The sequence below is a fragment of the Paroedura picta genome, chromosome 4 (genome assembly GCF_049243985.1).
Source record: "Paroedura picta isolate Pp20150507F chromosome 4, Ppicta_v3.0, whole genome shotgun sequence".
Lineage (NCBI taxonomy): Eukaryota > Metazoa > Chordata > Lepidosauria > Squamata > Gekkonidae > Paroedura > Paroedura picta.
Window position 1 is genome coordinate 10,946,419 of NC_135372.1, and position 27,988 is coordinate 10,974,406.

At 50.3% G+C, this 27,988-nt stretch overlaps 1 protein-coding gene across 8 annotated transcripts in view; it reads right to left on the minus strand.

Annotated features, from left to right (window-relative positions):
- The window catches only part of MYO9B (myosin IXB), a 90,139-nt gene that overhangs the window by 17,726 nt on the left and 44,425 nt on the right, over positions 1-27,988 (minus strand). For 2 of the 8 annotated variants that reach the window (XM_077331851.1, XM_077331847.1), the window contains exons 9-28: positions 27,341-27,457; positions 26,986-27,120; positions 26,169-26,290; positions 25,068-25,209; positions 24,123-24,318; positions 23,493-23,568; positions 21,579-21,668; positions 17,897-18,010; positions 15,066-15,105; positions 14,020-14,142; positions 13,807-13,887; positions 12,763-12,873; positions 10,403-10,525; positions 9,028-9,177; positions 8,784-8,950; positions 7,571-8,458; positions 5,313-5,379; positions 5,012-5,178; positions 4,550-4,695; positions 726-916 (exon numbers count right to left, since the gene is read on the minus strand). In XM_077331851.1, the coding sequence (XP_077187966.1) occupies positions 726-916; positions 4,550-4,695; positions 5,012-5,178; positions 5,313-5,379; positions 7,571-8,458; positions 8,784-8,950; positions 9,028-9,177; positions 10,403-10,525; positions 12,763-12,873; positions 13,807-13,887; positions 14,020-14,142; positions 15,066-15,105; positions 17,897-18,010; positions 21,579-21,668; positions 23,493-23,568; positions 24,123-24,318; positions 25,068-25,209; positions 26,169-26,290; positions 26,986-27,120; positions 27,341-27,457 (3,246 nt within the window). The remainder of the gene's footprint in view (positions 1-725; positions 917-4,549; positions 4,696-5,011; positions 5,179-5,312; positions 5,380-7,570; positions 8,459-8,783; positions 8,951-9,027; positions 9,178-10,402; positions 10,526-12,762; positions 12,874-13,806; positions 13,888-14,019; positions 14,143-15,065; positions 15,106-17,896; positions 18,011-21,578; positions 21,669-23,492; positions 23,569-24,122; positions 24,319-25,067; positions 25,210-26,168; positions 26,291-26,985; positions 27,121-27,340; positions 27,458-27,988) is intronic. The other 6 variants (XM_077331855.1, XM_077331852.1, XM_077331849.1 and 3 more) reach the window with 5 other exon arrangements.

Consider the following 27,988-nt stretch of genomic DNA (forward strand, 5'->3'; position numbering starts at 1 on the left):
GGGCAGGATTCAGCCACGTCACGCCCACCCCCATGTCCTGCACCAAGATGACCCTCATCCCCCGACCACAATAAACTGTGCTGCAGATGACACAGAGCACAGAGTTTGGATTGCAAACACTAATTTTATTCACTTGATTTATAGCCGCCCTCTTTTCCCAGTGGGGAACCAAAGCGGCCTGTGCCGTTCTCTGCTCTGGCAACACCATAGAATCATAGAATCATAGAGTTGGAAGGGGCCATACAGGCCATCTAGTCCAACCCCCTGCTCAACTCAGGATCAGCCCTAAGCATCCTAAAGCATCCAAGAAAAGTGTGTATCCAACCTTTGCTTGAAGACTGCCAGTGAGGGGGAGCTCACCACCTCCTTAGGCAGCCTATTCCACTGCTGAACTACTCTGACTGTGAAAAATGTTTTCCTGATATCTAGCCTATATCGTTGTACTTGTAGTTTAAACCCATTACTGCGTGTCCTCTCCTCTGCATCCTACAGAAACAGCATCCTGCCCTCCTCCAAGTGACAACCTTTCAAATACTTAAAGAGGGCTATCATGTCCCCTCTCAACCTCCTTTTCTCCAGGCTGAACATTCCCAAGTCCCTCAACCTATCTTCATAGGGCTTGGTCTCTTGAAGGGAGGCTCCCCCACGAGGAAGGCTCAACTCGGCTCGAAAGCATGGAGAAAGGCTTTCTTGTGGGTTGGGGGAGTAGACTTGACCGTTCTCACCTTGTTCAGGAGGAATTCATCCAAGTACTTCAGCTCGTTGGCATTGGCGATCTCCCGCAAGAACGGTGCCTGCCATTTCTCAGGGGCTGTCTTGGCTTTGCTGATCTTGAGGGTGCGGGTCCTCTTGGCTTTGCTTGTTTCCCTCCTGTGGCGTTCCTCATCGGGGGGGTGATTCAGGTGCCGGGGAGGAGCTGGGGGAAAACATCTGGGTAGTCTCTCAGAAGGAAGCAACTTGCAGGCCCTCACTTGTCTCTTCAGCTTGAAGGAGGAAAATCCCACAGCTGTTCTGTGGCTCTGCTCGGCAACAATGTCCCTTCCCTCACTTTCCAGGGGTACAAGAATCAAACTGTGCAATCACCGCTGCCACCAGTGGCTCTTAAGAGTTCCCCCTCCTACATGGAGTTGCAAGTTTAGCACTCTGTACCTATGATGCTAAGAGCCTCTTGTGGTGCAGAGTGGTAAGGCAGCTGTCTGAAAGCTCTGCCCATGAGGCTGGGAGATCGATCCCAGCAGCCGGCTCAAGGTTGACTCAGCCTTCCATCCTTCCGAGGTCGGTAAAATGAGTACCCAGCTTGCTTGCTGGGGGGTAAATGGTAATAACTGGGGAAGGCACTGGCAAACCACCCCGTATTGAGTCTGCCATGAAAACGCTAGAGGGCGTCACCCCAAGGGTCAGACATGACTCGGTGCTTGCACAGGGGATACCTTTACCTTTACCTATGATGCCATTCAGAGGCTCCACCTGAGACCCAGCATGGTGTCATGGTGAAGAGCGGCAGCTTCTAATCTGGTGAGCCAGGATTCATTCCCTGCTCCTCCTCCACATGCTGGGTGGCCCTTGGGCTGGTCACAGCCCTGACGGTTCTGTTCTCAACAGAGCAGTTCTATCAGAGCTCTCTCAGCCCCACCTCCTTCACAGGGGGTCTGTTGTGGGGAGAGAAAGGGAAGGCAACTGCAAGCTGCTTTGAGACTCCTTCAGGCAGTGAAAAGAGAGGTATAAAGTCCAACTCTCCTTCTTCTTCTACATCTAGTGTGGGGGCCATCTGGTGGTAGTTTTCTGTCCCAAGCTACTGTGCTCCCGGGACACTGAGTTTACTGCTGCTCCTCACTATTACTGCATATCAGACTGCAAGTCCCAGCAGACTTGATGCGTTTCTAGAGGTCAAGATTGTTGCATCCAAAATACAAGGAAGCTTAATAAATAAATCAAAACTCTACACAAACATTTCAGGCTGAGAAGGGAAATAAAGAAAAGGTGAAAACACGAAGTCCCTTTTCCTTACTACAGTACTTACAGAATCACAGAGTCATAGAGTTGGAAGGGGCCATACAGGCCATCTAGTCCAACCCCCTGCTCAACGCAGGATCAGCCCAAAGCATCCTAAAGCATCCAAGAAAAGTGTGTATCCAACCTGTGCTTGAAGACTGCCAGTCCTAGAAGAAGGGTTGGTTTTTTATACCCTGCTTTTCACTGCCTGAAGAAATCTCAAAGTGGGCCTTCCTTTCCCAACAACAGACACCCTGTGAGGTAGGTGGGGCCGAGAGAGCTCGGAGAGAACTGTGACTAGCCCAAGGTCACCCAGCTGGCTGCAGGTGGAGGAAGAGCAGAGAGCCAAACCCGGTTCCCCAGATTAGAAGCCACTGCTTTTAATCACTACACCAAGCTGTACACCAACACCGTTGTATTCAAGGACTAAACAAGAATAACAAGCTTAATTTATACGTTTACCGTTTGCTTGGGTTTAATTCATTAAATGGTAACTTTATAAACTAAGCTTGTTAGTTCTGTTTGGCCCTTGAATCTGTTAAACAGCTTCGTTATGTCGTATGCTAATTTACTGTTCACCTTCTACCTATATGTATGGAAGTGTGCCTGCACACAAAAGCTCATGCCTTGAGTGAAACTTGGTGGGTCTTGAAGGTGCTCCTGGACTCAAACTTTGTTCCGCTGCTTCAGACCAACATGGCTGTCCAAGTGAATCGACATTTAAATAAGACAGGAGTAGTTTAAAGTTCACCATTACCTTCGTTCTTGTGGTTGGACTTCTCCACATTGTCCCTGGCTGTTTGGACAAGATGGGAAAGGGAAAGGTATCCCCTGTGCAAGCACTGAGTCATGTCTGACCCTTGGGGTGATGCCCTCTAGTGTTTTCATGGCAGACTCAATATGGGGTGGTTTGCCAGTGCCTTCCCCAGGGACAAGACGGTATCCCTGGGCGAAGGCTGCCTCCTGCAGGGATAGGTGGCTTGTGCCCAGCCAAAGGGGGCCCAAAATGGAAGGGTAAGCTTCTTCCTCATATCCCATTTGGGGGACGGGTCTTTTTGACCCAGAAGAAAGAATTTACTTTCCAACAGTTTGGCTCCTAGTGGTCCCTGTCCCTCTAGGTATGACATTTTGGCAAGGTGCAACACACTCCATCCCTGTCCTGCTTTGGCACAATCAAGAGCTTGAGTGTGTTTGTGTGCTGGAAGCTTGATGGCTTCCATCTTTCCAGCTACCAGCCTACACCAGGGCTCCTGGACACTGGCTGAGCGCCAACTGAAACACTAGGATTAATTCTTGGGTGTGAGAACGGGGATTTCTCTATGTCTTCAATCCAGCTTTTCCAAAGTTTCTGAAAGATATTTGGAAACTAGTTTTGCCAAGTTGGAATCCCTTCCCTGGAGCTTTGAGAGAATTCCCTTCCCTGGAGCTTTGATAGCCCCAACTGTGGTCAAGCTTGCTTGGTGTCAAATTTATAAGCTCTATTCATAAATAAATTTGCAGGCTGTTATGTTCCCTTTGAAGAGCCTCTTGTGGCGCAGAGTGGTAAGGCAGTCGTCTGAAAGCTTTGCCCATGAGGCTGGGAGTTCGATCCCAGCAGCCGGCTCAAGGTTGACTCAGCCTTCCATCCTTCCGAGGTCGGTAAAATGAGTACCCAGCTTGCTTGCTGGGGGGTAAACGGTCATGACTGGGGAAGGCACTGGCAAACCACCCCGTATTGAGTCTGCCATGAAAACGCTAGAGGGCGTCACCCCAAGGGTCAGACATGACCCGGTGCTTGCACAGGGGATGCCTTTACCTTTACCTTTACCTTTACCTATGTTCCCTTTCCCCGTGAAGTTTTTATCAGCTGTCATGTTTTGATCCTGCTGTGGTTTTCGAAGGCTCCTTTTGTGAATTTTAATGCTTTGGGGTTTTAAGGTTTTAAAATCTCTTCCCAATCTTAATCCAATGGGATTTTAATCTGATGCAGTTTCATATTGTTTTTAATATCTTGGATTACCTGCTGCTCCTATTTTTATTTCACTGGGATGTGCAAATGATTGGTTTAAGCTACAGCAGAGGTGGGTATGAATATTACTATTATTATTATCATTTTATTTATATCCCGCCTCCCCCTGGAGGCTCGAGGCGGATTACATAAAACCAATCCCCTAAAACCAATACAGCAAAAACATGGTACCCCACAGAACCAATCATTAACCAAATTAATTATAACAAGACAAGAATGGCGACAAGGTTCATCATAAACTAACCCAATCTCCGCAACCCCCACTAAAAGGGAGGTGGAGGGGTGCTGATGACACACAGAACTGCCACTTTGCATATCAGAAATAGAATTAGCTTGTAAGCGGATTAAATGCATTCGGTTTGAGAGAGAATAGCACAACATTTCCTTGAAAGCCACTTAAAGATTATCTTGTAAAGGCAAAAGCTTTCAACTCTTGATATAGGTTCCTTTCCGCTTTTGCAGAGGAAGCCTCCGGGCTCCATAGGTAAGCAGCTCCAGGGGATTGTTTTCTCTCTGTTCAGGACAGAACAGGGAGAGGCCAGTCCTCACCTTCTGCCACCCTGTCCTCCATGGCCGGCACACACGAAAGAAGTGGAATGGCCTCAGCCTCCTCCGGCACATCACAGCTGTCCTTGAAGGTTTTCTTGTCCACCTTCTTTCCCAGGAGTCTTCTCAGGGGGATCTTGAACGTGGACCTGGCAAGAGAAAAGCAACTTTTGGCCAGAAGCAGTGTTTTGGCTGTAGGACCAGCATAAAAGGAGGCAGAGAGGCAGCTGGGGGCGGGACTGCAGGATGGATCATGCACAGCCTGGATCTGTGGGCAACCAAGAATGATGCAGTGATCCAGTTGCATTGCTGCTGTCGCTGGTGACTGTGTAGCAGGTACCAAGCCTGCCCATGGAAGAAACTAGTGTTGGAAGAGAAGGAAATCAGCCAATGCCAGCATGTGTGTGAGGGGGGGGGGAGGGGGGGGCTCTTGCCCATGAGCTTCCCCCGCCTGAGCACACCTACTTGGCCTCCCCCTGCTGGCCAGGTGCGAATGCTGGGGCAGCTGTGTTGAGGGGGTCAGGTATCTCCCCAGCCTTCCTCGGCATGAGCTGCTTCCTGCCGCTCCCGTCAGTCTCTGGGGCGTCCGGGGACTGCTGTGGCAAGACAAGAAGAGAGAGGCCGTTTCCAGCCTCACGTGAGGAGGCAGCCTGGTTAAAGAGCAGTTCCAGACACCTGTCCTTCCACCGTAGAAACACGCAACTGGCCCTTCTTCCGCCAGGCCCCCGCCCCTCTCCACGGCAAAAGGGCTCCCCCGCTCCCCTACCTGGTCCGTGGCCGTGGGTGGGGCGAGCTTGTGAAGGTCATCCAAGGAAGAAGTCCTCTCTTTCCATCTTCAGGAAGACAAGAAAGCAGCATTTAAGAACGGGACACAAACTAAAGCGGCGCTTTTTTCCCTGCCCCAGGAGGAGGTTCATAAACCTTCTCAAACTTTTTACTCGAGATTGGGGGGGGGGGGTTTCTATTATTTTCATTTATTTATACTTTCGACTTTTAGCCCGCCACTCCTGGCAAAACCGCCTGGTGACATCTTAAAGGTAAAGGTATCCCCTGTGCAAGCACCGGGTCATGTCTGACCCTTGGGGTGACGCCCTCCAGCGTTTTCATGGCAGACTCAATGCGGGGTGGTTTGCCAGTGCCTTCCCCAGTCATTACCGTTTACCCCCCAGCAAGCAAGCTGGGTATTCATTTTACCGACCTCAGAAGGCTGAGTCAACCTTGAGCCGGCTGCTGGGATTGAACTCCCAGCCTCATGGGCAGAGCTTTCAGGCTGCATGTCTGCTGCCTTACCACTCTGTGCCCCAAGAGGCTCTTTGTGGCATTTTACAAGACGTTTAAAATAACACACAGCTATTAAAACTCTCAAAAAGTCAAAACATGCTCATCAGAAGCCCACAGAAGACTCATTTACAGGGACCACGACATGCCTTGAGCTAGCAGAGGGGCCTCTTCACTCAAAGGAAGCTGCTAGCAAACACCTGAACTTTGGCACGCTTGCCAAGAACACCAGAAGCTGCCTTCCATTGGATGAGCCCCTGGGGGTTCACTGAGGTCAGCACCGTCTTTCATGGCTCCTCTTCCCGGATCCCTTAACTGAAGACGCCAGAGATGGAACCCAGGACCCCCAGCAAGTAAAGTGGGTACTATCTCACTGTGCCTCGTCCTTTCCCTTTCTCAGGAGGGTAGATAAAAGCCTGGCAGAGATCAAAATTGCTCAAGGAGGCTTGGGGTGTTCTTGGGGAAAGGAGGCTGGTGATAAATGGGCCTGTTGGAGCCACTGAGAGCTTAGAAGCTCCTAGAGAATGAGGCTTTTCGCTTAATATCCTCTGCTGCCATTCCTCACCGGCCTCAGCTTGGGAGGAGGAGGAGGAGGAAGAAGAAGAAGAAGAAGAAGAGTTGGTTCTTATATGCCGCTTTTCCCTACCCGAAGGAGGCTCAAAGCGGCTTACAGTCGCCTTCCCTTTCCTCTCCCCACGACAGTGGGGTGGGTGAGGCTGAGAGAGCCCTGATATCACTGCTTGGTCAGAACAGTTTTATCAGTGCCGTGACGAGCCCAAGGTCACCCAGCTGGTTGCATGTGGGGGAGCGCAGAATCGAACCTGGCATGCCAGATTAGAAGTCTGCACTCCTAACCACTACACCAAACTGTGAAGCTCATCAGAAGAATGCATTTCCTTCAGGGGAGGTAGGAGAATCGAACCCGGCATGCCAGATTAGAAGTCTGCACTCCTAACCACTACACCAAACTGGTTCCTAACCACTACACCAAACTGTGAAGCTCATCAGAAGAATGCAGTTCCTTCAGGGGAGGTAGGCCAGTTGGCTGCCTCCTTCAGCTGGCTGTATACCAGCCAGGCCCCACTCCTGTGGTCGCAGCAACTGTCCTTGACTGCCCCCCCCCCCGGTCACTGGGCAGCTGTACTTGGTGTGCACCCAACTGGTCAGGGCCCAAAGTGTATGCATGCAGCTGGAAGGCATGTGATTTAGCCCCCTTTTTTACTGTGAAAGACAGGCAAGGTATAAGTGCAAGCTTGAAGGAAGACAGCAGGGGAGGGAGGCAGTTGGGAGGCTGGCTGGGGGAGGCCAGGTGGTCCATTCCCCATGCCTCCAGCGTCGGGCCGGTTCTCGCTGTGGAGCTCTGCAAGTCACAGGGCAATCTGAACAGCCGAGCCAGAGATGCCAGCCTCTAGGTGAGACCTGGAGATCCCACAAAATTACAGCTCATCTCCAGGCAGCAGAGATCAGTTCCCCTGGAAGAAATGGCCATGTAGGGCTGGTATGGCATTATGCCCCATGGAAGTCCCTCCCCTCCTGAAGCTCCCCTTCTCCAGGCTCCCCCTCCAGCCTCTCCAGGTTTCCCCCAACCTGGGTCTAGCAACCCTAAGCCAAGCAGAAACATTTGGGGGCAGGGGCCTTCCCAGGCATTGTACTCAGCTTCAATCTGCTCCAGCCGCCCCAGTTCCTCTCTCGCCCCCCTCCCTTGCCCTTGGCCTGGAGTAACTTGTAGCCGGAACCGGCACTCACGTGAGAGGTCGGGGTGGAGATGGGCTCTGCCCGCTTCTCCCATCCAGGGACTGGCTGAGGACATCGTTCTGCCCACCGGTGGGGCACCTCTTCCCCTTCCACCTCTCCCTCTTGTCCCGCAGCTTCTCGGGGTCATCCTGGTACCGCTGGATCTGGAAGGTGGTGGGGCTGCCCAGCTCCCTCTGAGCGCCTGGCTGGCTCTGGTCGCCAGGTGGCGTAGCAGGGTCCCAGAAGCTCTGGCTGGCGGCCAAGTGGTTTTGGAGGTTCAGGGCCAGCGCCGAGGGCCTCTCGGGACATGTGAAGCTTTGGCTTGCCCGGATCTGGCTCTTGTGGCTTTCCGCCCCCCCTAACCCGTTTGTGTCCACGCTAGCCCCCCTCACCTCTTCCAGTCGTGACCTGGAATTTAAAGCTGCTGTGTCATTGTCCAAAGGAGGGAGCGACACGTGCGGTCCCTCTTCTGCTGGGCCCTTGGGAGGTGCAGAAGAAGCTGCCTCCCCCTCCTCTGGCTCTTGGTGGTCCTTCTCCTCCTCCTCCCCCTCTTGAGGGGGGCTGCCTTCCCTGCTAAGGGCTCCTGCCGGCCCCTCCAAAGCAAATGCCACGTGCTTGTTTTGCAACTCGTTGTGTTCCAAGCCCCTCTGCCGGCGGGAGGCCCGCTTCTCCCGGCTGCTGGCTACACACTTGGGAGGATGAGGTGCCTGCTGCTCCGCTGGCCCCGTTTCAGCCCTTTCCTTGGTTCCTGCTCCGGCACTTGGACTCCCTTGCCTCTCGGGTTCTGTGCCTCCTTGGTCCAAGGTGGGTTCCTCCAGCTGGCTCAGCGTGTTCTCTGGCCCTGGGTGAACAAGCTCCTCAGCCTCCTTTCTTTGCCTCTCTGCAGCCGCCTGCTGAAATCTAGAGCAAAGACGACAAAGCAGGCACAAAATTCAGAAAATTCAGTGGCGACACAGTGGACTCTGCAGACAGCATGTCCCAGGCTCAATGCTCCCCTTGGGCCGATGGAAGGATAAGGGGTTCGAGTGGCCCCCCAGGACACCTGATCTCCGATGGCCAGAAATCCGTGGGTACGTCCTCTGGCCACCTGCGGTGACGGTGCGACAGCAAAAGGGCGGCCCAGCCTTTCTTCTGGCAAGCAGAGGAGTCAGAAGGCTGCCAGGCGGCCACCGTTGCCCGTGCCTGCGGGTCACACTCATCCCATCCCATCCCGGATGCTGCTCACCGCTTGCGCTGCAGGTGTCCTCTGACGACAGCCTGCAGGAAGCAAATCCTTTTCCTCTGCTGCTGGTAAGATTTCCACTCCCTGAAGCCACGCCACGCGGACTGGATGCAAAGCGCAGCCGCCTCCCTCTCTCTCTCCCTCCGGACACGGAACGATCGCCAGCATGCCTGTGGGCCAGAAAGCACCGGTGGGAAGCAGAGGGTGGCAGGGTGGGCACGGCAGCGGCAACTGGAAAGACCCTTACCTGCAGGGTGATGGCTGCCTGACGCGTCCGGAGGAAACGCCTCCTCTGCAGCCCCATCCGGAGCCAGCTCTGGAGGAGGACGATCTTCCGGATGACTTCCCTGTGCAGCGTGTCCTGGAGTGCCTGCCGCGCAGCTTCTTTCATGAAAACCTGGAACAACACCCGAGTCACTTGGAGGAGGGCAGGATGCTGAGCTTTCCTGTAAGTCTGTCTCAGTGAGCGCACTGAAACCTGGCAGCCACACATGGTGGAAGTGTACAACTCGCACTTCCATCTTGACAGTGTCATCCAGACACCGTATTGCTTTGGCTGCACCTGCCTAAGACAGCGGTCCCTCCAGGATTCAATGCAATACCTCCCAGCATTAATAACCTTGCTTCCTAGAGATGAAAGAGCCATATTTACTTTAGTACAAGGCCCCCGTGCTCAGCATTAACAACCTTGCTTCCTAGAGATGAAAGAGCCATATTTACTTTAGTACAAGGCTCCCATGCTCAGCATTAATAACCTTGCTTCCTAGAGATGAAAGAGCCATATTTACTTTAGTACAAGCCCCCCTGTGCTCAAAGTGTGGGGTCTCATTTTGCAGTAGACGACAGGGCCCTTTGGTGTAATGGCCACAACATAAGCAACTCTGAAGACACGAAATTTTATTATAAGTGGCTGGCATGGTTGAATCCACAGCCTGGTAGAATATCCTGATAGAAAACCCTGGTAGAAAACATCCATTATTTTCAATGTTGGGAAAAAAGAACAGAGAATCTCTTTCCCACCATAGGGAATAATGGAGGTCAGATGGGGAACCCTCTTGGGGAGCCTACAAGAATTGGACTCTCTGGTCCAATATTTTTAAAACGTGAAGATTCTTTTGAGGAGAGGCTCCTGCAGCAACGCCGCAAATTTGGTGAATCTACCTCAAACCCCACTCCTCCAGGCACAGAACAGATGAAAAGGCAAAATTCCCCATTGATTTCAATGGCACCAAAGATTTTAATGGCACCAGACAGATTCTGCAAAACCTGAATCTCCAAATCCAAACCAGCAACTTGGGTGATTTGGATTTGGCCGAATTGATTTGACCCCAATCTGAAAAGTACTGAATTCTTTGTGTGTGTGTGTACATCCTAAATAAGCAAATGTATTTTTAAAAATATAAAACAAGAACATATAAGAAAAAGATTAGGAAAAAAAGAACAAAGTACAGACATCTCATATCTTTACATTATGATATAGGATTACATTAGTTGATCATTACATTATTTTATGTCACTTCTAACCAGTGTAAAAGTTTTCCACCCTCTAGTCATTAATCCTTTTTCATTGTGTTGCATATACTCAGTTAATTACACTCCTTGATCTTTGAATATGTACTGACCTTGGTCTTCCCTATCTGGTAGCTGCTGGTTTCCAGTTCCAGCATGGTCAGCAGAGCAGAGATCTCCTCCTTGAAATCTTTGGTGTTCTTGGGCAGAAGCACCTGGAACTGGTCTACAAAATCCTGGGAAAGCAGGAAGACAGGAGGGCCTTGGTGAGACATTAGAACAGGCTTTCTTAACCTGTTTTGTGACACCCAGGGATTTCTTGATGGTCCTCGAAGGGTTTCCTGAATGGGGTGGAGTTAATTAATTTTTATATATTTTTAAAATTTGTTAAACATTTATCAGGTGATATGGTCATGTTGACCTGTTTACCCCCCCCCCCCAAAAAAAAGCCCACTGAGGGGCCTGGAGGAGGGGGGAAGGGGAGAGGCCCTGGGTGGGTGTGTACACAGGTATGCTTCCCAACCCTGATCTGCACAATTGCGCCACTTCCAGGGTTTCTTGAAGGTTGAACAATGTTTCAAAAGTTAAGAAAGGCTGCATTAGAAGGTCCGGTCCAGCTGGATTCCCAAACCCCAGCCAGATCATGGAGGCCCTGCAGCTCCCATGGCATCAAGGCATTTTTGTACTGCCCCTCATGCACCTTCTGGAGAGGGCCTTAGATGCCATGGGAATAAGCCTACAGGCACCAAGTTGAGCCGTTCTCAAAGGGAAAAGACTTCTGTCCAGCGCAGAAAAAAGAAGAGAGCCTTTCAAGTGAGAAACACACCAGAAAAAGCTGCGTTTCTGATTCCATTTATTTATTTTTAAGTTTGTGAACTATTTATTTGTGAACTGCCCTCACCCCTGGAACAGACTCAGGGAAGTGAACAATATGCTGTGACACAGCTTACTAACATAACAGGATTAACTTTTGCTTATATATTATTCCCACTGTCATGATGGTCAGTTCTCAGTCTGAGGAAGAGGGCTGGCACTCGAAAGCCTGGAATAAATCTTTTGTTGGTCTTAAAGGTGCTCCTGGACTCTGATTTTACTGTGCTCCTTCAGACCAACACGGCGACCATTTTGAACATGCATTCAGTAAGACAATTGAAATCACAAATTAAAAACATCCTAAAACCACTCTAAAATTTCACCCATGAGTATAGAAGCCAGAACCCTGGTGGGGAACTGAATGATAGAAGTATGAGGTCCATTCCTCACGACTTTAATGCAGCAGAAGGCTTGCAAATTGTAAACGCTACTAATGTGCAGTTCCGCAAGACGTCAAACGCAATCTGCAACACTCCTGAAACAGTCCCGCGAAAAGCAATTCGTTGTAGTGCTTCTAGGGAAATTGGGAAAAGCGGATTCACCCTCCAAAAAGCGCTACACTCTTGTGAACAATCTGCAACACTAGCGAAAAAGACCTGTGTGTTCCCATTGTTGCGGTTCCAACAAAGTCCCTCCCCCTGGCTCTCTCCTCCGAACTTCTGGTGAAGCGATCGCCATTTTTTTTTTCTCGGAGCGAGCGGAAAGCAACGAACCGGCGAGCCTTCATTCACCCAGCAAGGCTTCTCCGGCTACAGTCCCTCCACAGAAGTGCTTTAAAGCTCCCCTAAGTCCCCAAGCACAACACAGCCCCGTTTGCAAGTTCCCTTTATTTTCAGCCGAAAATTCCGCCCGTGCAGGGGGGGGGGGATTTTTTTTTCACTCGGGGGAGCATGGTAACGCCAGCTCACACACCAGCTAGATGGGTCTCTACGTTAGGAAGAATCAACGTGTGTTTTTCTTTTCTTTTTTTTTTAAACCTGTGTTTAAAGGGAAAGGGGCTTTTCCGGAGCATGATATCAACCACCCATTGGCTATTCGTTTGATAGACAGCCAGGGGTGGGATAAAGCATGGCAAAAATCGCTTCCTTTCTAGCGATTCCTGCGAGACCGGAAACCTGTGGGAAATGAATGAAACGCTACTGGATTCCACTACAAAGGCAGGTATGCGTAACGCCGTGATTGCACTTTTAAAAATAGCGTTTCCGCTTTGTGGAACCAATTGGCAACATTGGTCCTTGTGCGGAAACACCCTGAGTTTCCCTCACAGCGACGAAAAAGGAACAGATGGAAGGGGAGCCTCCTGCCCCTGAGCAAGTGATGCAAGTGGCGGGACATCCTACACATGAGTGTCTCCCTTAAAGGGGCAGGCTGCCTCATAACAGGTTTGAAGCTAGAAGAATGTTCTCCACAGCCAGCATGGGGCTGCGCAGCAGGTCTCCAGCATGGGCCTCCAGACCACAGGGCTAGATCTAATGGGCTTGTTACAGGAGGGGAGGTTTTGGGGGCACCTTAGGAGAAAGCCTCTAATGACAAAAGCAGTTTGACAATGGAAACAATTAAAGGACATTCCCCGACTCTTCTGGTGACTGCCAAGGAATACCTGGAAGGTAAATTTGGCACTGTAGCCAGACTGCCGGATTCTCACAGTCTCCAGCATCCCGGTGTATCTCAACTGCTGTAGCACCAACCTCTCATCAAAGAACAGCTCCCTCTGGAAGGTAAAAGAGATGATGGATGTAAGTACTCTCTTATATCCAGAGTCCAAAAGGAAAGTCCTATTCCCTAGAGTTGAGAGCCAGGGTGGCCTGGCTTCTAATCTGGCAAGCTGGATTTGATCCCCTACCCCTCTACAGGCAGCCAGCTGGGTGACCTTGGGCTACTCAGAGTTTCTCTTAGAGCTCTCTCAGCCTCACCTACCTCACAGGGTGCCTGTTGTGGGGAGAGGAAGGGAGGGCTATTGTATGCCTCTTTGAGACTCCTTTGTGCAGTGAACCATGGGGTATAAAAACCAACTTGTCTTCTTGACTGCATCACTGTTGACTCTCTAGCATGCTATTTAGAAAGCTATAATTTCTTGTTTTTAATAGTAAGGTAAACATAAAGGTATCCCCGGTGCAAGCACCGAGTCATGTCTGATCCTTGGGGTGATGCCCTCTAGCTTTTTCATGGCAGACTCAATATGGGGTGGTTTGCCAGTGCCTTCCCCAGTCATTACCGTTTACCACCCAGCAAGCTGGGTATTCATTTTACCGACCTCGGAAGGATGGAAGGCTGAGTCGACTTTGAGCCGGCTGCTGGGATTGAACTCCCAGCCTCATGGGCAGAGCTTCAGACAGCATGTTGGCTGCCTTACCACCCTGCACCACAAGAGACTTTTTAAAATAGTAATCAATAGTATTTAATAGCATAGATCAACTGAAAGAGGTTCACAAAGAAATGGGTCCTTTGCTATCTACATTTAAACGGTAACCTCCTTTGGTGTCAGAGAAAGCAACAGAATTCATTGCCTCGAGATGTAGTCATGGCAACCAGATTAGGATCCATCTAGATCCTCGTCTGCCTGTGGGGGAGCTGGACTCCAAGATGTCCCATGAGCGAAATGCTCCTCCCATGAGTCACCCAGCAACCTCTGGATCCAACCTACCTTCTCAGAATTGGAGCGGATGCAACGGATAAAAAATGGTTCGGCTTTCCCCAGGGTCTCAAGGAGCTTGTTGAGGGAAGTCTGGAATCAGTCACAAAGCATGTAGTGGTCAGGGGCAGCTCCCCCAGCCAGCCAGTCCTGGGTCCCCCGCCCCCCCCCCCACTTCCCAAGACAAGATTCTAAAAAAAGGTTCTTGGGTGGGCCTCCTTTTACCTGGAACTGAGCACTGATACTAGGTGGTTTCTTCTTCTTGTGTAGGTGCAGCAAGGATTTCGTGGTCCGGTCATGCAAGGTCATGTTCACGATCAGCTTCAAGGACTTGGAATCCAGCAGGTTCTATATCCGAGAGATCAGACTATAATCTTTAGTTTTAGATCCTTGTTGAATTCAAGCCACCCCATGTCCCCCACTGCTGCCAAACTGCATGATTTGAACACGCATTAAGCTGCCTTCCGTTGCATCTGATCCTTGGTCCATCAAAGCCACTCTGGGGTCTCAGGTATAGTTCTTTCATATCACTAGATATGCTGGGGAATGAGCCCAGGGCCTCTTGCATAAAACCTGATATGAACGTAAGAGAAGCCCTGTTTGATCAGGCCAAGAGCCCATCCAGTTCAACACTCTGTGACACATGGTGGTCAAAACCCAGGGGCCGTCATGAGGCCCACCAGCAGGGTACGCTGTTCTAGCAGTGACCTGAGAAGGCCTAGCGCTGCCTTACATACATGAAGCTGCCTTATCCTGAATCAGACCATCGGGCCATCAAGATTTGTGCTGCCTGCTCAGTCTGGCAGTGGCGCTTCAAGGTCTCACCTCCTACCAGTCCTTCCACATGAGATGCTGGGGATTGAATCAGGGACCTTCTGCAAACAAAGCCACTGAGCCACAGGCCCCTAGGACAGTCCTGCCTCAATTCCCAGCCCTAACACCGAGTTAACACCATTGCTGGGGCATCTCATAACTGCTTTGTGCTCACAGTCCTCCCAGCACTGCTGTTTGCTAAAAGCCGTAATGCTTTTCAAGCTCCACAGAATACAATACCTTATAACTGTAAGGCATAAGGCCATATCAACTTTATGAGGAGAGCTAGAAACTTAAGGCTACATTATAAATGCAAGCAGAGATCCCCAGACAGCTGGATTTAGTGCAGTGGGTCTTAAACCTTTGTGCAGTGGGACTACAGAAAAAGGACATCTATGTATCCATCCACACCCCCTACCCCTGGAGAAACCCAGTTCTTCTTACCCTTTCCTCCTTACCTTTGGGATGAGCTGTTTTTGTTTGGCACCTCTACTCTTCCTGTTGAAACACGGAGAAAATATTGGAGAAAACATGGCTGCAGCTTGTAAACAAAGCGGATGAAGTGACACAACAGGTTCTGATGGGAGGGGGGGGGGGATGCTAAAAGGAAGGGTCAGTGAAGGAGTCTCCAGTGACCTGATTCTGCATTGCCAACTCCTGCAAGTCTCATCTTGTTCAGAAACCCTCGTGTTTTTAAAAAGTCATAATTTTCGGCTTTGAATAATTTAAAAATACAAGCCTGCTACAAGCCAGATTGTCATCACTGTGCAAACAAGACTACACCTTCTGTCCATCTAAAAGCCACCGTGTAGCTTTTTAAAAAAGCAAGAACAGCTCAGCGCCTTATTTTTGGGCTATGTGGGTACTCCTAGCCACTAAAGCTGCCTTTTTCAACTTTTTTTTATCATTGAGAAATGCCTGAAACATTCTTCAGGCATTGAGAAACTCCAGAAGTGGCACAATTGTGCAGAACATGGTTGGCAAGCCCCCTCCGCCCCCTCCAGGCCAATCATTGACCATTTTGGGAGGGGAGAGACGAGGTCAACATGCCCATATATGGTCAATACTACCTGATAAGGATTTAACAAAATTTTTAAAATATAGAAAATTAATCAATTTTTCCCCCATTCAGGAAACCCTTCCAGGGCTATTAAGAAAGCCTGCACTAAAAGAATGGGTTAAAAAATGCTTGGAAACACCCCCCCCCTCCTCCATCATATTCTACCTCTACAGGGAGCTCAGAAATAATGATCAAACTTTAAACAAAAGGAAGCAATCATACTGGAGGAGTTGGGAATTCAGCTCAGCTCAGCTGCCTCAGCGGTCACTGAAACCCAAAGGAGGCAGCAGAACCATGGCCCCTCCCCTCCTCTCTGCGCTGTGGCGCTGGACTTCTACGCGCCGCCTCGGGCTTCGGTGATCGCCGAGGCAGCCGTGCCGGGATTTTGGGGGTGGGGCACAACAGCCAGCTAGTAAGCTACCGGTGGGCAGCTATGTTGGTTTGGAGCAGCAAAGCAGAGTTAGCGTCCAGTGGCAGCCTGGAGACCAACAGAGTTCAATTCAAGATATAAGTGTTTGTGTTCAAGCCCACTCCCTCAAGGTCTTCAAGGGGCCACTGGAAGAAAACTGTGTTCAGCTAGTAAGCTAACTGCACAGACTTATTGGTTGTGTTATGAAGTCCAAGTTGTGCAGCTGAGCACACAGCCCTGCGGGTGGCTTCCCTCCAGTACAGGGTCCCTAGAAGCTCTTGAATTGGGAAGCGCCATCGCTGGCAAAACAGGGCAGCAGGATCGTTTTTTTATTGGCAAGGTTGAGGTTCTGCATTTAGACTCTGGCACCTCCAGGCGAAGAGCAGGGGGCAGCAGGTTCTGGGAAACATCCTAATCTGGAAGAGAACCTGGGAAGCCGATTCCAACTGGAGCAGACGTGGCCCCACTTGGGTCTCCAGCAGCATCATGTGTTCCCTCGTAAGAACGTCAGAGAAAGCCATTCCTGGTGAGTAGGAATTCTAGTGGCAGAGAGATCCCCACCCCAAGGGTCTCTTTTGATGTTTGGCAATCTCTCCAAAAGCAAGCAGGAAGGCTCGCTCTATCTGCAAGAAGGCTTGGGGAAAAGAGGGTTTGTGGACAGCTGGCTAATATTTATTTATTTATTATTTCTCCTTCTATTTCTACCCCGCCTCTCCTGGCATGCTGGCTCGGGGTGGCTTCCAAGATTATTGCCAACTCCTGTGTGCATGGGTGCCGAGGCAAGTCGAAGCCAGAGAGTTGAGCATTCAAGAAGAGAGATCCTAACCACATGCCCACAATTCTTGTACAATGCAAACTGGTGGGATGGTGGTGGTGGGACAGTGGCAGCCCTCAAGAGTAATTAGCGTGTGGAATTCACTGCCACAGGAAGTAGTGGTAGCTACAAGCACCAACAGTTCCAAGAGGGGATTGGAGAAACACCTGGAGCAGAGGTGCATCAATGGCTCCTGGCCCCAAGGTCTAGAGTAGCGATCCCCAACCTGTGGGCCGTGGACCACATGTGGTCCCTCAACTAACTGGAGGTGGGCCACGAAGGATGCCTTCTCCCCCCCCCCCCGGCCCTTTACAACACACTTTGGGTGTCATTGTCTCCCATCACTCCCAGATGGGACTATCTTGTTGCAGAGAAACAAGCTCAGGGTTCCCATTGATTTGTCATTGTCATGAGTTAAAATTTCCATGAAAATAAAATGTTCCTTATGTTCATTGTTCTGGCGTGTCTGTATCTTATTTTGAAGGGATGTTTAAACATTACCATAGCAATCAGAGAGCGTTAGGGCAGTGGCTGAGAGTAGAGGAGTAAACTACCCCCCCCCCACTGGGCCTCAGTAAAAGGCAGTGAGTGGTCCCTGGTGAGTGGTCCCCGGTGATAAAAAGGTTGGGGACCACTGGTCTAGAGGGAACCCTGTTGTCTGGGGGAGAGGTACTCTTTTTTCTTCGTGCTTGGGGGGCGGGAAGAGTGGGAGGGCCTCTGGAGGACCTGCTGGTGGACCCCCTGATGTCTCCTGGGTTTTGGCTACTGTGTGACACGGACTGGATGGATCATTGCCCTGATCCAACATGGCTTCTGCAAACAGACTGTGCATATAACACAAGGTTCAGTGCATATGCAATTATCTGCTGAGTCCAACCTGTGCCACTTATTCTGAACTATTTCCAAAGCAAAAATAAAGACAAAAGGAAGAGAGAAAAGAAAGACCCCTTCCCTCCACCAGTTACTGCCACCTCCTCCTCCTCCTCTCCCACCAGTACGAACTCACAGGAAGTGGCAACGGGGCTGCTGGAGCCGGCCCAGCGACTGGAGAAGCCTGCGGGGATCTTCGCCCTGCCAGGGCAGTCCCTTTATGCTCCTGACTATTTGCTCATGCAAATCCCTACAGTGGGAAGGGGACAGGGAAACACACCCAAGACAGATGGGGACACACAAACACACACACAAGATAGCTGTGAAACGGAATCACCAGGAATTAAATGGATGAGCCCCATCATGTCCCAGCATGCTTTAAAGATTATCAGACAAAAGATTCCCAGGCCAACCTTGCTTTAAACGTGCACATTTCATGTGCAAAAAAACAAAACAAAAACTACCCTTGGCTTTTTGAATACAGGTGAAAGGAAACATGGAGGAACCCGTTTCCCTTTCATGGACTTTGCATATGTCATGCATTTTGGGGCAAGAGGCGCTGACAAAATTTCCTTTGCAAAATGAGCATTTCAGATCAGACAGAAGGGGTTCAATCCTCTCATTTTTGTAATAGTAGAGATGATCTCATTCTGGTTCCCTCCTGCCCAGCCATTCCTTCCTCACGTTCCTGCAGGCTACATGACTAGTACCAGCAGAGGTTTTTCAAGGTTCAAAGGGCTGATAGGATTCTATCCCCCCAAGGCATTAGTGGGCCTGTTCGAAATAAGCCAAAAGCAATTCCTGTGGCCAGAGCTGCAGGACTCATGCCGTTTGGCATAGAATTTGCACCAGCCAAGGTCCTTGATGGAATGGCCCCAAGTCCCTATGCCAAGGAACAAATTAAATACTTCTGAGGGTTTTTTTTACTGTTCTACTCAGGGGTGAAGAAGCAAGCCAGTTTGCTCCAGTTCTGAGTACCATGTAAGGAAGTGGCCAAAGGGGTATCCATCTCCAGCTTTGAGACCCTGAGAGTACCAAGGTAAGCAATTAAAATGTCTTTCAGCCCTGCTCCTACCAATCCTACCAGCCCTTTCAGCCCTGCTCCTACCAATCATTATTGAATTCCAATGCTTATAAGTCTCACGTCCAACTGACAGACGTATGAAGAAAGGTTGGGGGAGCTTGGTCTGTGTAGCCTGGAGAGGAGACGACTGAGAGGGGATCTGATAACCATCTTCAAGTATTTAAAAGGCTGCCATATAGTGGACCCCTTCAAGGATCGCTGCCTTGACGTGGCGAAGGGGCTTGCGTAGCTCAGTGAAGCTATGAGCTATGCCGTGCAGGGCCACCCAAGAGCTCTGACAAAAGGTGATCCACTGGAGAAGGAAATGGCAAACCACTCCAGTATCTTTGCCATGAACACTCTATGGACAGGTTCAAAAGGCAAAACGATATGATGCCAGAAGATGAGCCCCTCAGGTCAGAAGGCGTCCAATATGCTACTGGGGATGAACAGACGGCTAGTACGAATAGCGCCAGAATGAATGAAGCGACTGGGCCAAAGCCGAAAGGACACTCAGTTGTGAAGGGAACTGGAGGTGAAAAGACAGTCCAATGCTGTAAAGACTTTTATTCCATAGGGACCTGGAACGTCAGATCCATGAATCACTGCAAACTGGACTTGCTCAAACAAGTGATGACAAGACTGAACATCGACATTTTCACAGAATCATAGAGTTGGAGGGGGCCATACAGGCCATCTAGTCCACCCCTCTGCTCAACGCAGGATCAGCCCTAAGCATCCTAAAGCATCCAAGAAAAGTGTGTATCCAACCTTTGCTTGAAGACTGCCAGTGAGGGGGAGCTCACCACCTCCTTAGGCAGCCTATTCCACTGCTGAACTACTCTGTGAAATTTTTTTTCCTGATATCTAGCCTATATCGTTGTACTTGTAGTTTAAACCCATTACTGCGTGTCCTCTCCTCTGCAGCCAACGGAAACAGCATCCTGCCCTCCTCCAAGTGACAATCTTTCAAATATTTAAAGAGGGCTATCATGTCCCCTCTCAACCTCCTTTTCTCCAGGCTGAACATTCCCAAGTCCCTCAATCTATCTTCATAGGGCTTGGTCCCTTGGCCCCAGATCATCCTCGTCGCTCTCCTCTGTACCCTTTCAGTTTTATCTACATCCTTCTTAAAGTGAGGCCCCCAGAACTGCACACACTACTCCCTTGAGTGGGGGGGGGGTGCCTTCTGTTTCCCTTCTCCACAGAGCAGGGGTCTTAAGGTCAGGGCCAACAGTTCAAAAGTTTCTAATTTCATTTTTTCCCCGAATGAAACTGAAATTAGTGGTTATAAATGCATGTGGATTGATAACTAAGAGCAGTTTTTAGATCAGGGGAAGCCAAACTGTGGTTCAGCCGAGTTCAGCAGTTAATTCATGTTTCTCTCAACCCAGACCACTTTTAAGGTCATTTTTTTGCAGATCCAACAGAATTTTAAAACTTTTAAAATCCAATCTGAAATTTTAAAAATAATGTTATGGACTCTGCTAGGTTCCCTTCCAACTCTGTCTGAAGAGCTGGAACAAGTATGTCTTTCCCTCACCCACTGCTTGCTGTTTTCCAAGCAAATATCTCTGCTGCATGTTTAATTGCAAAAGTCAGCCTGGGAAGATGCTGAGCGTGTCACCGGTCTTGCACCACATGCACCATGCTACGGAGAGTCTTGCCTCAGCAGAAGAACATACTTACCTTTTGCCACCCTCCAGAGAGGCACAAACCAAATAAAACAAACAAACAAAAAAAAACAATAGAAGAATGAAAGCCACACCTGGGCAGAGGAACCGTTGTGGTCTGTTCGGAGATGCATTGGTGGTCAAGATAATTTTGGGCTTTGGAAAGGCGGCAGTGGCCTTCTGAAATACCACATTGCTTTTTTAAAAGTCACAATTGCTACCGTATTTGCCGGCATATAAGACGACTTTTCCCCCCTGAAAAACATGCCTCCAAGTGGGGGGGGGTCGTCTTATACGCCGGGTGCACTTCCGTTGGGATAGACAGAGCTGCCCATAGTGGCCTCCCGATGCTCGCCCAGTGCCCATAGTTTAAGGTGACCAGAATTAAGGGACGCCGAGGCAGCGGCAGCGCTCCCCCCCCCCCCCCACTGGGCTCACCAACTCTGCTGCTGTCTTGTGAACTCCTCCAGGCTTGGAACTCGCTGGGCCCGCCAAACTTGTGCAGTTAAATAATCAGAGGAAGCTGTTTCAGTTCCATGCACAGAGAGAGAGATGACCCTCGCCTTTTGGGGGGGAAGGGAGGTAATCACTAATCCGAGCATAGTTTCTTGCTTTCTTTTCTTTTTTTTATGGCTCTCTCTCTTTCTCTGTCTCTCCTCCCCTCCCCCCTTCTGATGCTCTTTTACATTTTATTTGGTGTGTGGAAGAGGGGGTAGTCTTATACGTCGAGTATATAACAAACTTCTATATTTTGAGTGGAAATGTTGTGGGGTGGTCTTATACGCCCAGTCGTCTTATACGCCGACAAATACGGTACTTTATACCACCAAGCTGACTCGGAACAAGAGATGGCACAGATGGCCTTAGGGCTGCAGCAAGTTGCAAATGCAAGTCCTGGTTATGCTTTGCGTCGGGAACGCAAGTCTTGGTTGCAGGAGAGCTATGATTCTGGCAGAACCAGCAGCGGGTCCCTTTTAAAAATGCCTTTTGCCTCCTACACTTGGCGTGCTCAGAAGGTCCATCTGTCCAGGAACGTGCCTCGCGGCTGCCAAAAACAAAACTTTCTAAGTCTTCCCACTTACTTCTTGCTTTCATACGAAGCAATGATGTCCTCAAAAGCGCTTATATCAAACTCCTCAGAACAATCAAATGAGAAATCAAGCACTGAGCAGCTGCAAAAAGGGAACATGCAGAGAAGCTGAACTATCCAGCAGAGGAAGGAGAGGAGGAGAAAGAAGGCCCGTGTATCCCGGAGAAAAACAAGAGGGCCTTAACAGTCACCAAAGGGGAAAAAGTCTGCAGAACTGCCAATAGTGCAATAAGAGAGAACAGGTACCTTTTAATGCTAATGCAAAATGAAATAAATATCTGCTCCCTTCAATTGCATTGCTGGCATCTGCTCCCTCCCCCACCCCCCTTCCCGGAGTGTCCCTGCCCAGTCCAACTCTCCATTCCTGCTCTTAAGGTCCGACTCCTTAGAAGAAGGAGTATGTGCTACTGGTGCCCAGAACCATGCCAGAAGAGCTACAGAGTACTCAAAGGACGCAGCAGAATCTGGAGTTCGATTCCCCTGCCCTTCCTCCACATGCAGCCAACAGTATTTACCAAAGTATTTAAATGGCAAAGCAGCGAAAGAGTGCTAGTTCTTTAGCAGGAGAGAATCTATATGCTCAGAGGCAGTGGAAGCCCCGAGAGAGCAGAAGGGAACAGAGAGGCCTTGCGGTGGGAGGGAGGGAGAGACCTGGTACAGTCACTAGATTTCCAGGCGCCCACATGGGCCCTTTCACCACAGTGATAAAGAAGCCATTTTTGTTTTTCACTGTGTACTCCTTGTTGACAATCAAGTCTACGGGATGCAGCTGCAAAAACAGAAAAGCTTCTTAAATGAAGGTTGTATTTAGCAAAAGGTGACGGGAGGAGGCAGGAAATGAGAGTAAGAGCAGCTAGACCCCAAAGGCTGTTCATAGGTGCTTGCATTTTTGCAAACAAACTGATTTATTTCCTTCATTTATTTTTCACCATTCTTTCCAATAGAGACTAAAAGGTAAAGGTAAAGGTATCCCCTGTGCAAGCACCGAGTCATGTCTGACCCTTGGGGTGACGCCCTCCAGCGTTTTCATGGCAGACTCAATACGGGGTGGGTTGCCATTCCCTTCCCCAGTCATTACCGTTTACCCCCCAGCAAGCTGGGTACTCATTTGACCCACCTCGGAAGGATGGAAGGCTGAGTCAACTTTGAGACGGCTGCTGGGATTGAACTCCCAGCCTCATGGGCAGAGACTGCATGTCTGCTGCCTTACCACTCTGCGCCACAAGAGGCTCTTTAATAGAGACTAGGGGAGTACAAAATAAAATAAAAATGCCCAAATCTATATCCAGTGGAAAGAAGATCCAGAAAATACCGATAAGGTGTTTTTCAGATTTTTTTTTTTTAGCATTGGGTGTAGCCGAATGCACACCCCAAATGGGGTCCCAAAACAGCTTACATAATTTCCCTTTCCTGCATTCAGCCCTCACTACAACCATGACACCGGTTAGGATGAGTGCCAGTTTCTATGGGCCAGCAGGGATTCAAACCTGGGTCTTCTAAGTCCTGGTCCAGCACTCTAATGGCTGAACCTTCATGACAACATCTTGGACCCAGAACGAGAGCTCAAAATGGAATGGGGCTTGGGAGATTAAGGCGGATATGGACAAGCCCCCTGGGTTCCTCTTGCCCAGGCCATGGCAGTTGCACCCCTCCAAAGGGCTCTGTGCAGCAGGAGGTAGGAGAGGGAGCCTGTGCTAAAGGACGTGCTGGCTTGGCCGATGCATAGGGAACCCTTGGCTGTGGGTGCAGCCAGCAGCCACAGGACTCCAGCAGCTAGCAAGGGTCTGGCAGGCATCTGCTACAGTACAAGCAACAGCACAGCAGAACGCCAAGCAATTGGAGATCTGCTTTCTTGTCCAAAGCATCCAGGACAAGGATCTGAGTGCAAACAAGTCATGCTGCCTACCGGTAAGCTTTTTCAGTCGGGGTGTTGGCTTGCTGCAATTCTCCGAGGGGCACCCGGGGCCCATGACGTACCACTCCTGGAAAGGACAGAGGGGGGGGGTAAAGAGGCCAGCGTTTGTGACGGGGCTTGATGCACTGGCATTTGCTAGCCTAGCACTTGGGAGAGGCTGTGGCTCAGGGGATGGAGGCCTCGGGGTCAGTGAGCACTGCAAGGGTCTCAGGGGGCAGGTGCAGTGAACTGTTGGAGCCAGTTGGAGCAGGAAATCTGTTAGTTTATTTATTTATTTTCGCATTTATATACCGCCCTCCCCGAAGGCTCAGGGAGTGAGATTCTCTGCCTCGATTAAGAAAAGATCAGGCAGTAGATGACTTGAGAGACCTTCACCTAGGACCCTGGCCGGTCACAAAACAGGCTCAGAACTCTCACTGGCCATCTGCTGGACCCTGGGGACCACCCTCTCAGTGGCCAACTGTTGGCTGTGCAAATCCCACTCCACCCAAAAACAGAGAGTTGGCCAGTCCCCCCATCCCTCCAGCCATCCCATCAGGTTGCTGGACAACCACCACAGCAGTTCTCTGGCCACCCCAGGGGACTTTCCTCCCCCCCTTCCTGCTCTGGGCTTGCCCTCACCAGCGGTCTTCTGAGCTCTCTGGCGGCCAGCTTCTGCAAAGACAGCCATGGCTTGTACTGCAGCACGTAGGGTGGCCCATCGGAAGACTGCCACCGGATCCATCCCAATGAGCTCCCGGACATAGGCACTGTTGCTGCCTCGCAGCAAGGCCACGATGTCTGGCCGCATGTAATCCATGTTCTTCTCACGAAAATCCTGCCAAGTGCAAAGCAAGAGCTCAGACACAGAGGGCCACGCTAGCCCAGCACTTCTTTAGGTACAGTCCACGATCAGCTTAGGGAACTCTCTGCCACAAGCAGCAGCAGCAGACGCTATCCTAACAAGCTTTCTTTTTAAACAGAGATCAAAACATTTTTGGAAGAGAGGTCTGAGAACCGCTATTGGACACAACAGCTAAACAGGAATCAGTGCTCACCCAGAAAGCCATCTGCGGCCCGGATCCTGCATAACTGGGAGGCCGTCTGTCTATCCATACCCTCTGAAGAACGTTTTGTTCTGTGAACAGCAACTGGTTGATGGTCCCTGGCCCCAAGGAGATATATCTGGCCTCAACCATCCTGGCCCCTACCTGGTGGAATGAGCTCCTGGAACCCATTTCAGCCCTGCCAGAACCAGCACAATTCCGCAGGACCTGTAAGACGGAGCTCTTCTGCCAGGCCTTTGGTTGGGGCCAATGACATGGAACATCGACATCTCTCAGACCCCATCCAACCTACCGTCATTACAAGAAGCCTCAAATCTTACCCTGGCTCTGGGGAGTTGTATTCGCTGACTGAACAGGACTGCCGTCTTTTAACGTTTCAAACTAATTTTAATCGATTTTGTTCCATTTTATTCATGGTACACTGCCCTGAGCTGGCTCAGCTGGAAGGGCGGTGTACAGATGAGGAAAGGAGGACTCCCCTTGGACTCTGGGCCGAATGAGAGCCAGCACCGTCCTGTACCTTGATCTGGTACTTCACTTTGCCTGCGAAGTGCTGGATGATGAAGGCGGGCTCCAGGACTGGGGTCCCCATGAAGAAGCGGCTGTCCTCGTGCTGCTGCTTGAACTTTGCCAAAAGTGTCTGGCTGGTGGCATGAGGGAAGCTGCAGGGACAAAAGCAGGATGCAGAAGACCATGTGAAAAGAAACCGTTCCGCTTTCTTCTTTGGTGCCCCACCTTTCTTCCCAAGGGCGGCATACCTCATTCTCCCCTCCTCCATTTTATCTCCTCAACAACCCTGCAAGGTAGGTCAGGCTGATAGGATGTGACTGGCTCAAAGGCAGAGAGGGGCTTCAAGGCAGAGAGGGGCATTTTGAACCTGGATCTCCCAAATCCTGGGCCAACACTCTACACCAGGGGTAGTCAACCTGTGGTCCTTCAGATGTCCATGGACTACAATTCCCATGAGCCCCTGCCAGCATTTGCTGGCAGGGGCTCATGGGAATTGTAGTCCATGACCATCTGGAGGACCACAGGTTGACTACCCCTGCTCTACACCACTGCCTTGAAGCTTCTGGTCTCAGCAACAGAAGAGGAGTCTCAGTTGACAGGCATTTCTCCTTATTGGATAGATTTATTCCTGATTTCTTAACCTGATCTGCCCTGAAGCAATCTCTGAGCATGGAAGAACTCCAGGGCAGCACTGTCATTGTTGACGCCACCACAATGAACACGCAAAACACTCTGAAATCACCTGCTGGGGGGCGGGTGTGGGAATGCAGCAAGGTGGCGGCACAGGAAACCACTGCAGCAGGGCTGCCTTGTGAGACTCTTGGACCGTTTATGCACTGGAGGTTTCATGCCGGGCTGCAGGCTGGAGTTTTAGTCGTGGCAGGTTGCCCTACCTCTTCCTGCACCCACATGGAAAAGCATTTGGCCTGGTGCACCTCATCCGCCCCAGATTGGTGTTCCAGCATGGAAGCTGGGGCAGTGAACTTCCCAGTGCATAAATGGTCTTGGGGAGGAGTGTTGATCTCAAGGTGGGCCGTGGTCCATCCCAGGCTTGCCCCCGCCACTGTCCCCCTGGTGCCGCCTCTTCCCTCCCCCCCCCAGACATACTTACTTGCTTTCTTCATCTAGGAGGTAGAAGAGGCCGGTGGGTTTCTTGCTGATCAAATGGATGCAGGCCACATTGTCAGTGTAGGTGATGTTGTGCCATTCGATGCCTTCGCTCTGATACTCTTCCTATGGACAAACCAGAGGCATCAGGGACTCCACTAAGGTGCTCCCAGGCCTCCCATTCCCCCACACCTGTGGGAAAAGGCCACACAACACTCTGTCATGGGATGGCTTTACCTCCCTACCTCACAGGGAAGTTATGAGGACAAAAAGGAAGGGAGGAAAATGACACAGGCCACCACGAGTGCTACAGAGGAAGGGTACGGTGAAACTGGTGTGCATTCTATTTAAATATTTACACCGCATTTCCTTCAGCCTCATGTTTAGACACTTCCTCTAGTCTAATGAGCTTTCTTCCACTGGATTACAAAGTTCTGAAAGTTAATTCAGAGCTGCCTGAGGTAGATGCAGGCCGGATGCACCCTACTAACAGGTGCCTAAGAGTTTCCACTGGGATGCAGGAGAGAAGGAATTGTCAAGCACCCTGAAGATGGAGGCATCAGTATTGAGGGGCCTCTTGCAAGAGGAGGACTCTTGCAAAGCAAGCCCCGTCCCGAAGTCTCCAGCTAAGAGACCTCAGATCCTTTTCCTGAAGCCAAAGTCAGAGTAGCCGATTCTGCATTAGCTAGATCCAAGGTCTGACTTTGAAGAAAAAAAGCTGTGTCTGCCTGTTCATAAATGTCACAGAAATCAAGCATCACTGCATTTTCCCCTCCCACCTTGTTCAAGGGGCCCAGATACCCTTGTCCCCAGCCTCTTACCTGTTCAAGCTTGAAAATGTGCTGATTGAAGTAAAACTGCAACTGTTCATTGGCATAATTTATGCAGAACTGTTCAAAACTGTTGGTCTTGAAGTCTTCAAAGCCGAAAATATCGAGGACCCCAATGGACAAGCACTGAGAAGGTTTGTGGGGGGGGGGGAACAGGGCAGAGTCACTAGGACAGCAGGTTCCTTTGCAAGATTCCTGCCATTGGACTGAGTGTGCTGAAGTGACTTTCGCCCCAATCCCCATCCACCAGCTGGGCCCCGAGGAATGCGCAGTGTGCCCACGGCCCCTTATGGCTGCCCCTTGCCCAAGGAAGTGCTCATGGAGCTGCCGCTTGCAGGGGACGTACCGTGACTGACTCCTCCATGTCCTTCTTGTTGAGGAGCGCGTGATTAATTCGGAGAACTATCCAGTCAAAGAGCGCACTATATAGCGATTTGGCCATAGAGTCACGGGCAGTGGTAGCCTGCAGAGAAACACACAGATACAGCAGCCTGCATTTCCCCTCCCCTGAGCACTCTGGGTGCTCCCCACCCCCACCCCCACCCCCAAACGAGGGAAGGAAAACAATATTGCTGCAGGGATGACCCACACTCATGATTTGAGCGTGACTGAGATTTTTTTTTCTGCTTCAGAAAGGCTTGGAGTACACTGGAAAGATGCTGACTTGAACAAATAACTCCCTTCTGTAAAAGGAGACTGCATCATTCAGACTGGAATCAAAGGGTCTGTATAGAAAGAATGCACTCTAAAAACGCAGCTCAACGAAATGCATTCCCCTCACCTGACACCCTCCCCTTAAACCGCATTGTTCCACCAGGGATTTGGTTGAGGCCAAGAACCACCCATCAGAGTGGGGCCTGTGTGCTCCCTACTCCCTTCCATCCTACACCTGGTGAAAACCAGCATTCCATCAATTGATCCCCAGGTGTTACAGGGTAGTTGTAGGAGCACTTCTGTTTATTAGTTAAAATTATTTTAGAGGATTTTAAAACTT